The 12,146-nt window shown below is 60.4% G+C and overlaps 1 protein-coding gene across 5 annotated transcripts in view; it reads left to right on the top strand.

Moving 5' to 3' along the window:
• The window catches only part of EXD3 (exonuclease 3'-5' domain containing 3), an 80,764-nt gene that overhangs the window by 39,705 nt on the left and 28,913 nt on the right, over nucleotides 1-12,146 (top strand). For 4 of the 5 annotated variants that reach the window (XM_053908604.1, XM_053908603.1, XM_053908602.1 and 1 more), the window contains 9 exons: nucleotides 191-244; nucleotides 1,193-1,332; nucleotides 3,959-4,056; nucleotides 8,431-8,504; nucleotides 8,625-8,663; nucleotides 10,473-10,639; nucleotides 11,157-11,280; nucleotides 11,712-11,922; nucleotides 12,018-12,127. In XM_053908604.1, coding sequence (XP_053764579.1) covers nucleotides 191-244; nucleotides 1,193-1,332; nucleotides 3,959-4,056; nucleotides 8,431-8,504; nucleotides 8,625-8,663; nucleotides 10,473-10,639; nucleotides 11,157-11,280; nucleotides 11,712-11,922; nucleotides 12,018-12,127 — 1,017 coding nt within the window. The other variant, XM_053908605.1, reaches the window with a different exon arrangement.

Below are 12,146 nucleotides of genomic sequence, written 5' to 3'. Positions count from 1 at the left end.
TGGGGGGTGGGGGGCAGGGGTGCTTGTCTGCCAGGAGGCTCCTGGATTCCAGGCCCCCTGGACCTGAACAGGCCTGTCCTGTGCCCCAGTGACAGAGGTGTAGGGGGTGGGAGCCCCCCCACCGTGGTGCTGTCCGTGCCCCACCAGGGCCCGTGTACTTTGTGGAACCTGCTCCATTTCTGATTGCCAGGCTGTCGTGCTGGGCTCCAGGCTGAAGTTGCAGCCAGCACTTGATGTTGAAAAGGTAAGTGTCTTTCTCACGTGAATTTTGTAGGTCCCAACATGGATGAAGCCCAGGTCTCCAGAAACATGGTCTGGAGGCGGAGGGTCTCGTACCACTGAGCCCTGGCCTCTGCTGTTCACAGGGTGGGGCTGGGGTGCTAGAGGGCAAGGGTCGCATGTGACCACCCGACCCTACTCGGAGGGCCCAAGGGGCGAGCCCAGGAGGGCAGTCATTGGGCTCAGGTGTGGTATGCTCCAAAAGTGGTGGCCAGAGGGGCTCTCAGGAATGGAGCTCTCCGTGAGGACCACCCCCATGGTTCCAGCCTGGCTGAGGGGACCCCATCCAGTCTGGGCTCCAGGCAGCCTGACCTACGTGGTCACATGGAGAGGAAAGGAGGCGAGGTGGGGTCTAGTGTAGGGACCACTGGAAGGGGGCTTTGTCGAGGCCTGACGTTTGCGGTGGAAACGGCCCGAGTGTCCAAAGGGCCAGTGCCACCGTCAGGGGCTGCCTCCAAGTTTCCCTGAGGGCTCAGCTTGGGGCTCTCATAGGCTCATGCACTCATGGGCACTAGGAGTAGGCATGCCATCTGTGCCAACGAGGAGGCATTTCTGGGCCATCGGGCTACTGCCCACGTTGGCCTCCCTCCCGCTCCCCGCCCCCAATTCAGTGAAGACAGGAGAAACAGCTTCCCCAGGTTCCCCTTGCCTCTTGGGGCCTCCAGGCCTTTGTAACGGAGATGAAAATGACCACAGAGCCCAGGCCGAGCCCCAGGGAGCTGTGGGGCCTGCATGCGTGGGGGCGAGATGCTCAAGCGCAGGGCATGGGCTGGGCTGCCTGCATCACGCCCCAGGAGCCACTATGGGGGCACTCACACTCTTGGCTGGGTTGGAGGTGAGTCTGGGGTCTCAGCTGGGGGTGGAGGTGCCAGGTGCCCACAGGGCTGTGGCCTGAGGACGTGCTTCCCCGCAGATGTGCACCCCACTGCTCCTCCAGGACAGAGTGAGCCTCGTGGAGCGTTATGTGGCCGGCTTCCCGGACCTCCAGAGGAGGCTGCTGGCCCTCCTGGACTCCTGGTGCCGGCCCGGCTTTGACATCGGAGTTGTTGCCAGGTGAGCCCCACGGGGGCCCAGGGTGGGGTGAGGGGGGCAAGCACAGGGGAAGGCCACATGCGTGGCCCCCACAAGTCGCAGCCGGGTCGGCCAGCGAGGGGCCACGCCTGCCAGGGACCAGATGAGAGACGGTTACCACCCTCGAGCGAACAGAAACAATCCTCCGCGTCAGGTGGATGACCTCTTACCTGGTTCCGGAAGTCATGCTGCTTATCCATTCACTCATTCCTTCATCCCTTCGCGGGATAAATCGCCAGGGACGGGTGTGGAGCCCATGTGGATAGCCCACGTGCCGGTATATGTGACGTGAGGGTGTCGCCTGGGTGTAGGGCACGGGGGTGGCATCTGGCGGGAGAATATCTTCTTGCCACACGTGTTGAGGGGGGCACAGGGGGCAGCAGCTCCTGGAGGTCTGTGAAGGCTCCTTGAGCCACCCGCCCGTCCGCAGGTAGTAGTGGCTTGATCCGGGCTCCACGAACTACCCAGCCCTGGGGCCCCCCGGCTGGAGATCCAGACCTTGGGCTCTGGGGCAGACCTCCCTGGACCTATGAGCAAGTCACTTCACTTTCTGGGTTTCTTTCCTTGTCCCTAAAACTGGACTGATTTTGCCGTCTCAAGGGTTGTGTGACTTAAATGCTGGGAAGCAGGCAAACCCACACAGCCCCGGGCTGGGCTCGTCCAGCGCTGGCTCTCCTCCCTGTCATTACGGATTTGAAAAGTGACAGAGTGGCACCCAGCTGGCCCAGTCAGTGAAGCATGCGACTCTTGATCCCGGGGCCATGAGTTTGAGCCCCACGTTTGGCGGGGAGATTACTAAAAAAAAAAAGTGGCTTGAACAATAAACAACGACTTTAAAAAAAGGGTGGGGGGACACAGAGCAAATAAGTGAACATACTGTGGGGCCAGGGGTCAGAGTCCCATGTGGAGAAGGGACATACATGGATGGACAGTGGGACAGTGAGGAAGGCCCTGTGTGGCTGGATTTAGTTGAGGATATTGGTTTAAATCAATGATTTTTTAAAAATTTCCCGGGTCTTAAGACACCTGGGTGGCTCAGTCCAACTCTAGATCTCGGCTCAGGTCGTGATCTCACGGTTCATGACTTTGAGTCCCACGTTGGGCTCTGTGCTGACAGCTTGGAGCCTGCTTGGGATTCTCTCTCTCCCTCCCTCCCCCCATTCTTCTTTCTCTCTTATAAATAAACAAACAAACAAACAAACAAACTTAAAAAGAATAGTTTAGAAAAAATTTTCCTAGGGCCTAGAGAAAGGGAGGGAGAGAGAGACAGAGACAGAGAGGGAGAGGGAGAGAGAGAAAGAATAACAAGCAGGTTTGGCACCATCAGCACAGAGTCCGATGTGGGGCTTTAGCTCACGAACCGTGATCATGACGAGCTGAGATCAAGAGTCAGATGCTTAACCAACTGAGCCCCCAGGCGCCCCTATAAACGCTAGGTTTTAAAAAGTGCTTCTGGCTGATAAATACAAGCATTTATTATTGTGTCTCTGCCCCAAAATGAAGAAGACATTGTAAGAGAAGGAGAGGCAGCAACAGCAGGGGGTCCAAGAGCTGGTGGCAGGTGGGCAGGTAGAGCACTTAGCAGGCTGGGAAGCTGACCCGTGGCCGCCAGGAGCATGTGGGGTCCAACGCAGAGCCCGAGGAGGGCCCTCAGCGGTCAGCCGGTCCTTGGGGACCCTGGGCCGAGGTGTCTGCAGAACACAGAACAGAACTCTTTGCAATCAAAAATTTAACAGCGAAGTGAAAAGCACAATAAAAGTTTGGAAGATAAATTTGAAGATGTCTTCGAAAAAGTACAAAACAGATAAACAAAATGAAAATCAGAGAGAAAAGGTTAAAAGAAAAAGCGGAGATCTTGTCAAGAAGGCCCGACATCAAGTGATGGGAACCCCGGTCCCGAGGCGCCCGGCTTAGCGGGTCCGCGGGGCGGCCCGCATGGGTGAGACGCACACCGCAGACCCCAGGAAGAGCAGGGATCGGGCAGGATTCCAGGAGCGTCGCCTGCCCAGACCCCCAGGTCTCGGCTCAGCCGAACCCTCCAGCCGGCGCGGGGCAGAGCTCAGGCGCACACCAGCTCTAGCAACTTCCGCGGGTGTGTGCTGAGCTGTCAGCCGGGGGAGTGAGGAGGTGTGTCCACCGAGTTGTGGGCACAGGGCGAGGCAGGCGGGGGGCCTGGGTCAGCAACCTCAGCAGACAGGTATTAACCCTGAAGAGAGCAGGAGGGCGTGGCCTGGCCGCTGACAGTGTTCGCCTGGTCGTCTGGTCACGATATGGCAGACACGGTGTCCTGACCCCACGTAAGGGCTTGGATACTGTGTGGGGAGGGAGGCTGGAGGGCCTTCCGTGGTGAGATGTCCAGACCAAACTCCTAAAACTGAATAACCAAGAGATCACGTACAAGGATGTCGCTCGTAAGCACAGAGACAAATACGAAACACGGCAAAAGTGACGTGTGTGTCTGGTGTGCAGTGGGGCAGGGTGACAGGGTGACTGCTCTCTCCCTAAACCTTGTAGAACTACCTGAGTTTTAAACTGTGCGTGTGTGACTTAGATGAAAACAAAAGTCTTAAAGCAGTGCCAGACAGGAGCCGTGTTTCTCTCCCTGCAGGCAGCACCCACAGGTGACCTCGAGGCTGGAGAGGCTGAGTCCCCGAGTGCTAAGTCGGCGGGTCCTGAGCCAGCTGGAGCGGCTGGGCCTGGACCCGGGTGAGTGCCGCCCCCACAACCTGTGTGCGCCCGGCGGATGCGGGGTTCAGGCTGACCAGGGTCCACCGACCTCCCCCGCTTCCCGCCGCCTGCCCATCGCAGGCCCCGGACAGGAGCAGGAGCCTGAGGCCCGCAAGCCCCTTTGCCCGCCTGCGTAGACTCCTGGGAGGCGGGGCCTTGCTGCACCCCGCCCCCTCCCTGCCCCTGCCCCTTCTTGTTCGTTCTTGTCTTTTCGTCCAATGATGGCTGATGTCCGTTCTAGCACACGTGAGGTGGTATCTCATCATAATTTGGAGTTTCGTTTCCCTGATGATTAGTGGTACCTTGGACCATTTCATTTATTCAACACCTGTTTGGATGTCTTCTTTGGAAAACATCCATTCGGTTCCTCTGCTCGTTTTTAAATCTGGTTATTTGGGATTTTTGGCTATTGAATTGCATGGGTTCCTTCTATATTTTGAACATTAGCCTCTTGTCAGATGCGTGGTTTGCAAATATCTCCTTCCACTCTGTAGGTTGCCTCTTCATTCTGTCGACTGTTTCTTTGCTGTACAGAAGCTAATTTTTAGTTTGATGTAAGGCCACTTGTTGGTGGCTTTTGGCTTTTTGGCCCTCTTTGTTCGTTGCCCTCCCCAGCCCACCAAACTAGATTTTAAACCTTCTTGCTTCTTAAAATATTCCTCAAGTTTCAACATATATTAGTTCTATTATTGTCCAGCTTAAGATATTTTCTAATTTTTATTATAATTTTTTCTTTACCCATGGGCTAATTAGAAATGTATTTCTTTTTCTGTTTTTAATGTTTATTTATTTTTGAGAGAGAGAGAGAGCTAGTAGGGGAGGGACAGAGAGAGAAGGAGACAGAGGATGTGTCCTGACAGCAGAGAGCAGGATGCAAGGCTCGAATTCACTCACGGTGAGATCGTGACCTGAGCCGAGGTCAGACACATAACTGACTGAGCCACCCAGGCGCCCCTAGAATGGTACTTCTTCATTTCAAAGCTATGTGGCACTATTAGTTACCTTTCTAGTGTGGGCTCTTAATCTCATCATGATCGAAGATCATGCTTGGTATGATGTCAGTCCTTTGGGTTGAAATGTGTTGTTATGAAGAAATCTAATTTCCTTTCTCTGAAAGCAATCTCTCTCTCTCTCTCTCTCTCTCTGTCTCCTCTTTGATGTTCCGCAGTCTCACTGTGAGGAGAGTGGTTATAGATCTCTTTGTATTTATCTGGCTTGGGTTTTGTTGGGCTTTTTAAATCTGTGGATTGCTGTCTTCGGTTGGTTCTGGAAAATTGTAAGTCACTATGTCCTCAGATGTTGCTGTTGGTTCTCTGGCCCCGTGTGTGATCTTGTCACCCTGCCTTCCCTGCGGTGTTACCGTCCTGTGTCTTGCTCATGATGAGCTCGGGCAACTCCTGCTCTTTTCCGCATCGCTAATTTTCTCCTCTGTGTCCCAAAAACTACAAAACACTGCATTTTGATTGTTGTATCCGTGGCTCCAGAAGTCATACTTTGGTTCTTTTCCAGATCTGCTCTTTCGCTTTGTGTGGTTTCTTGATACTTGAACATATTTCCAGTTTTGTCTTTTTTTCCTTTGAATGTCTTGCTCACAGGTGTTTTATGGTCTGTGTCCAAGTTTCAGCCCCATCTCTGGTCAGCATCTCGTTTCGGTCTCAGTCACCTGCAGGCTTCTCTGTCCTCACACCCTTGAGAAATTGTGCAGATCCCCTGACCCTGGACAAAGGTGCCTCCGGAAGGCAGTATTGCCTCCAGAAAGGAGGGCAACGCTAGGGGCTTTTGCAGACAGAAACACATCACCAAGAGGTTTTGATGTGTGATTGTCCACGGCCCCCAGGTGGCACTAGGTGAAGAGATGGGAGGAGCAAGAAGTGGGCGCCTGCAGGCTGGTGGTGCGGGTCAGTCTGGGTCAGTTAGGGACAAGGAGCTGCTGGCTGTGCTGACGGTAGCTGGGGGGGCCTCTTCCCGAAGCAGCCGAGGCAGGTCTAGGAGGACCGGCCGGCTGCTGGGACCCCTGGGGCGCCAGGGGACACAGCCCTAGGAAGGAGCCACCCTCGGGCGGCAGAAGAAGACCAAAAGCAGGGCTGTAGGTGCAGAAGCTCCAAGGAGGGTCCCGGCAGCACAGACCCCTGGGGGTGCTGGGGTCTGAGGGACCGGGAGGTCTGGGGTGCAGCTGCAGGACTGGAGCGCTAAGGAGTGGACCCCCCCATGGGGATCCCCGTCCCTGGCATGGGGGCCTCTGAGGTCACCTGCGTGCCTGTCCTGGGCGCTGTGTCGGGGAGCCCTGCTGGCGTCCCTCAGGGTGCACACGGGGTGAGGGACACGGGCCCGAGAGGCTCTCAGCACGGAATCACTCACAGGGTCGATGCTGGCTGCTGTGGGGGGCTGCGCCTGCCGCCTCGGCAGAGGCTCTCCCCACCCAGGACTCAGGCCCGTGTGGGGCAGGGCGGGGGTGGGGCGTGAGGCCCACAAGGCCGGGGTGGTGGGCAGGCTGTGTGGGAGACCACAGCTGGGTCTGAGGTGCAGGCCTTCCCCCCGCCCCCCCCCCAGCAGCCCTGCCATGACATTCACTGACCCACAGGGCCCACACTTCCGGGTCGGGTCGTGGCCACAGTGGGCCCAGGGCTTGGGGCCAGAGAGGTCTTTGGGGTCTTGGACCAGCCTTAGCCTGGCGCCCCCCGCAGTTCAGGATGTGCCCCCCTTGGAGGTCTATCCCCCCCCCCCACAGGTCTCAGCTGAGTGTGGCACTGGAACAGGTTAGGTGCCTAGGCACCCCTACATAGTGGGGACTCCCCCCTGACTATGTGCCGGGTCACATAGTCACACACAGTGGGGGGCCGCTGGACAAGAGGGCGGGGTAGACAAGCCGGTGCTTTCCGTGGGTGCCTCGCTCGTTGGCCTGCTGGGGGCAGGGAGGACAGACCCCCTCCGGGTCTCCTGTTCCGCATGACCACCCGCTGCCAGGCCCCATCTGCTGCTTCCCCAGCAGGGTCTGTCTTAGCCAGGAGGCCTCAGGGTCACAGCTGTGGTCACTGTCCCTTTGCCCCTCTGCAGTCCATCCGCGTGTCCACCGTCACAGCTGTGGCCTCCACAGGACCAACCCCATGTCCTCCGTGGGCTGACGTTAGACGCAGAAGGAGGGTCGGGGACTTCTGTTTGCCTCTCCAGCCTGAGCTCCCCACTAGCCCACCCCTCCCCAGGCCTGGGTCCCAGGTGGAGCCCCCCAAGGTGTCCTTGCGCAGATGAACCAGCAGGCTGCAGTGTGCGTTGTATTTGGGTTTTGTGGTATCTGCAGGTGCTCAGGGGTGTGGCAGGCGGTTGGGCCTGGCTCAGCTGTGCCCGCCCCTTTAAGGGTTTGTGCTGCGTCTGGACCAGCCAGTCAGCCCAGGCTGCGCCAGAATCTATCTGTGGACACGATACCGTATCCACAAGGCTTTTGGACAAAGTTTCCCACTGGCAAAATGATGCTTCAAATTGCGTAAATGTCGGAAAACCAGTCTCTGTCTGCAGATGCCTCTGCAAGGACACATGGTTACTTTGTGTCCTGACAGAGCCTGCAGAAATTCACTTCTTTCCTTCTTTCCTTGTAGCTCACTCATTCGTTCCCCCGTTCCTCAGGCCTTGTCCACCTCACTCTGCAGTGTTGTCCCAGGTTCCTTAGCAGCCTCCTGGGGTCTGGAACCCTCACAGCCTGGGCAGGAAGGAGGAGGGAGAGCCCCCTGTCTGAGGAGTCACCTGTCTGAGGAGTCGCTGGCCCTCCCTTGCAGGCCCCAACCTCTGGGCGGCACTGACCTCCGCTGTGGTTGGACAGCGACCCTGTAACAGGGCGCTCCCCGGTGCTGGGAGTGGGGTGCTGCGGGCGCAGCCACACTTCCGGAGGGTGCAGGGCCCTGAGAAGGCCAGGCCGCCACTGGGAGGGGCAGGGTTCTGTGGTCAGCATCCCCTGCGCACTGCCAGGCTTCAAGGACAGCTGGCCCCAAGAGGGAGGACCAGCATCAGAGGGTGGGGCGGGTGGATGGGTGGGTGGGAGGGGGCCCTTCCTGGGCCCCCTCGGGCTCTGAACAAAATGTGGAAGTAAGGCCAACAAGTAAGCACCAGTTTGTAAACAGGTGAGCAAGATGGCCCCTTCCTCACATTCTGGTGGGAGAAGGACACGAAGGACAAGAAGCCTGGAGAGATGGGGCTCCTGTCCCTCAGAGCCCCCGATGCAGAGGGTCTGGGAGACCCCAAACGAGGCTCAAGGCTGGGAGGGCACCTGTGGGGACAGTGAAGGGTGGAGGGGAGTGGGCAGAAGCCCCCCACACACTGGCCCCCGGCCCCTGCCCAGCCCTGAGCTCTGTGCTTTTTCAACAGCTCTGTGTCCCAACGCTGCCAATCAGCAGCGCCTGGCCGCCCTGCGCTACCTGTGCTACAAGCGGTTTGTGGAGGTGCGTGTGCCCTGGTTAGCGCCCTGAGCCTGGGCCCGTGACAGGGGGTGGGGGGAGCTCTCCCTCCCCAGCTTCTAGAGCTGCAACTAGAAAAGGTTATCTTGATGCTTACTTTTACAGAGAAGTATGTCTCAGGAGAACTGGGTGGACCACGTGCAGGTGAGTCCAGGGGCCCTGGAAGCCTCTGGAAGGGTCTGGAAGGCTCTGGAAGCCCCTGGAAGCCCTGTGCAGGGTGGGCATTCACTGGAGACCTGGGCAAGGACTAGAGGGGCACGTGACCCTGAGAGGCTATGTGCACACGTATGGACTAGGCATGTGGTGTGTAGGCCCACACACCGGGTCAGCTCTTCCAATGTCCAGGCAGGGCCGGAAGCAGATGGTGCAGGGACGGGGCTTCTCCCCGCCCAGCACAGACCCCACACCTTGATGAGAAACCAGACACAGGGACTCATGTCTGCCCACCCCTGTCAGAAGGGGGGGTGCCAGAGGCAGCTGCTGAGGGGGACCCCACCAGGTGAGGCAGGGCCAGAGCGGCTGGGGGTCCTGGGGCCCCTTTTAGCTGGTGGAGCACGGAGCTGCCAGGCAATGGAGGAGGTCAGGTTTGCTGGAGATTCCACTTGTGCACCGAGAGAATATTCTAGACCATCCTTGAGTGCTGTGCTTGCACACAGCTCTGTGCCCCCTGAGGCCTGGTGAGGAATGAGCCCCCAACTGCCCAATGGGGTGATACAAGGGCCACTCCTGGCCCAGGGGGCTACAGAGCCCGCCAGGACAGCAGCCTAGACAGGACCATGTAGTGGCCTGGGTCCTTCAGGCCCGAGCTGGAAGTATGGGTCATCATGGGCACAGCGCTGTCCCCAGCCCTGGGCGAAGCAGCCTTGGAAGAAGGTAGGGGGTGTGGGGTCCCAGATGCAGCACGGGAGCAACGCACCAGTTAGCGGGGTGGGGGGGGCCCTCCTTCCTTGATGAATGGTCTAGCGTCTGGTGTTCTGAGTGGCATCCAGTGGGGGGCAGCGCTGAGCCACCCCTGCAGTGATGGGTGTGTGGGGTGGGCGGTGAGTCACCAGAGAGGAACGTGGACCCCCGGGAAGGCCCGGAAGGCTGGTCCCCCCTGGGTGCCAAGGCCGAGGCAGCCGGAAGGGCAGCGGACATCCTGAAGAATGTGGAGGGGTTTCCACATATTGTCGTCCACGTGGGAACCCGCGGCCTGCGGGAAGCGGATGGCCTGAGGCTGCTGGGGGGACAGAGTTGTCTGGGAGGGGCCCTGCCTGTCAGCCAGCAGAGGCTCCTTGGGGAGCACAGAGGCCTCGGGGGCTAGAGATCCGGAGAGCGAGAGGCTCAGACTCTGGGGAGGGTGGGGTGCCTGGGCCTTGCCCTGGGTGCCCCGAGGCTGAGCGGACTTGGGTGGGCTGCCCGTGGGCTACATGAGTCCTGTGCTCCTGTGCTGGGCACTGGTGTGGGAGAGGCCGCCTCGGGAGGCCCCGGAGCATCGTTACCCCTCTGAGGGCCGCCCGTCCGTGTCCACTGTCTGGACCGTGGATTCAGGGGTGTCCCATGGCCCTCCTTCCCCTGAGCATGTTGGCCAGCCCAAGGGTGGAGGCAAGGATGCCCGAGGGGCAGACTTGGACAGCCGGAGGGTCAGGAGCAGAACCCACCAGGCAAGGGTGGAGACAATGTTCTAGAAAGACAGTGCCGGTGTCAGGTTGGGGGGGCAGGACCGGTGAGGAGGTGCTGGTGATAGCAGCAGGGTGGGACCGGGCGTTGGAGACGGGGAGACGGACGCAGGGAGCCAGGCCGGGCTGCGGACACAGGACGGTGACCCTCCAGCCTGACCGTGTGGAAGGTCCTCGACAGCTCGGTCAGCACAGAGCCTTGGGGTCTGCGGGGGCAGGTCTGGGCCTGGTGCGGGACTGTCTGCACCCCCTCGGGGCAGAGCCGGGCAGCACAGCCCATCCCATCCGTCCCCAGGGCCTGGTGGGCCGGGAAGAGTGGCCCCAAGAGATGGTAGTGCAGCTGCTGGCCTCCCCCGGCAACGAGGCCGTGGCCGCGCAGTGCGCCCTGGGCCTCTCGGTGCCCGAGGAGCAGCTGCCAGCCACAGTGGCTGCCGAGCTCCGCCGGCTCGAACTCCAGGAGAGGTGAGCACCCCCAGGCTCGGGAGGCTGGTGAGGGGAGCACGCCCTGGGGCCCCCACCCCTTGGGAAGTGATCCCACGACTCACATATGCCAGCACTTTGGGAGTGAGACCAGAAAACCAAGGAGGGGGCACATGCCCCTGTTCCCAGAACGCAGACACGCACAGAGCAGATGAGCCAGGAGCCCGCACCCCTCCGCACCGGCCTCAGACCCTGGGGCTGGAGCCCACAACCAGGCCCCACACCCCCAAGGGCCTGAGGAAGCGGCAGTCTGTTGGCCGGGGCGGGGGGGGGGGGGGGGTGGGACAGGGGCAGGTGGGCAAGGCGGAGAGAGCAGCTGTGTGGGAGGAGGGGCACAGGCGGGCACACCGCAAAGACCCCGCAGACGCCAGCGGCCCTCGTAACTCCCCTTCCTCTCTGAGGTCTACTCTGGGCCCGGCCAGGCCAGGAGGTGGTGGGGTGGGGTGCGGCCCCAGGGGCCCAGAGCGGGGGGTGGGTGCCACTGCTCCGCTTCTTTCAGGGTGGCCAGGGCGCCTTTGGAGGACAGGAAGGGTGATTATTACCAGCTGCCCATCGCCAGGGAGGACATCCACTTCCTGGCCTCTTGGGAGGACTTGGCCAGGCATGAGGAGGCGTTGCTGCAGGTGGGTGGCCAGCTCTGGGGCTCTGTCCACGCCATGGACCCCCAGGCTTGGCTGTCCTTCCCACCCGCCCCAGACACCCCTGCAGAGCAGGGCACCCATACCAGCCCATTTGGAAGACCCTGGGCCCAAAACACAAGCATGAGACACTGGCCCCTCACCTGCAGCAGCTCCAGACCTGCCCTGTGGCTGGGCCCTCGGCCTGGTTGCCAGGTTCCTTTGAGCCCTTCTGTGTGGAATGGCGGGCAAGCCAGGGGCCAGGCGCGGCCCTGGTCACGTGGGAGCTCCCAGGGCTGGTCAGCCCTGCCAACAGAGGCTGCCTTACCTGGACCTCACACTCAGGGGGGGCCCGGCTAGCTGCACCCTCCCAGCCCTCAGCCACAGCCCTGCAGCCCCAGCGGGCCTCACCTGCTCATAGCAGCCCCTCTCCGCAGCCCGGCCAGGTGGTCGGGGTCGACGTGGAGTGGAGACCCTCGTTTGGCACGGGGGGCCGGCCCCAGGCATCAGTCATGCAGTTGGCAGTGGAGGGCCGCGTGTTCCTGCTGGACCTGCCTGTGCTCTCGCGGCCAGCGGGAGGGCAGGTGTCGAAGGCCTTCTCCAGGCTGGTGTCCCGGCTGCTCTCGGACCCCTCCATCACGAAACTGGGTGAGCAAAGCCCCTGCCCACCGAGGGGGAGGGTGCTGGGGCAAGGCCCCGGCCCCTTCCTCGGGCGCCTGTCACGCTGACGGCCCTCCTTGCAGGTTATGGGCTGGCGGGGGACCTTCGGAGCCTGGGTGCTTCCTGCCCGGCCCTGGCGCACGTGGAGAAGCGGCTGTGGGGCGGCCTGGACCTGCTGCGGGTGCACAGGCAGGTCCGCTCGAGGGGGACAG

Source organism: Panthera pardus, unplaced genomic scaffold, assembly GCF_024362965.1.
Source record: "Panthera pardus isolate Hobbes unplaced genomic scaffold, ASM2436296v1 HiC_scaffold_20, whole genome shotgun sequence".
Lineage (NCBI taxonomy): Eukaryota > Metazoa > Chordata > Mammalia > Carnivora > Felidae > Panthera > Panthera pardus.
The sequence above is the reverse complement of the archived record's forward strand: the minus strand, read 5'-3'. Positions and strand labels throughout refer to the sequence as shown.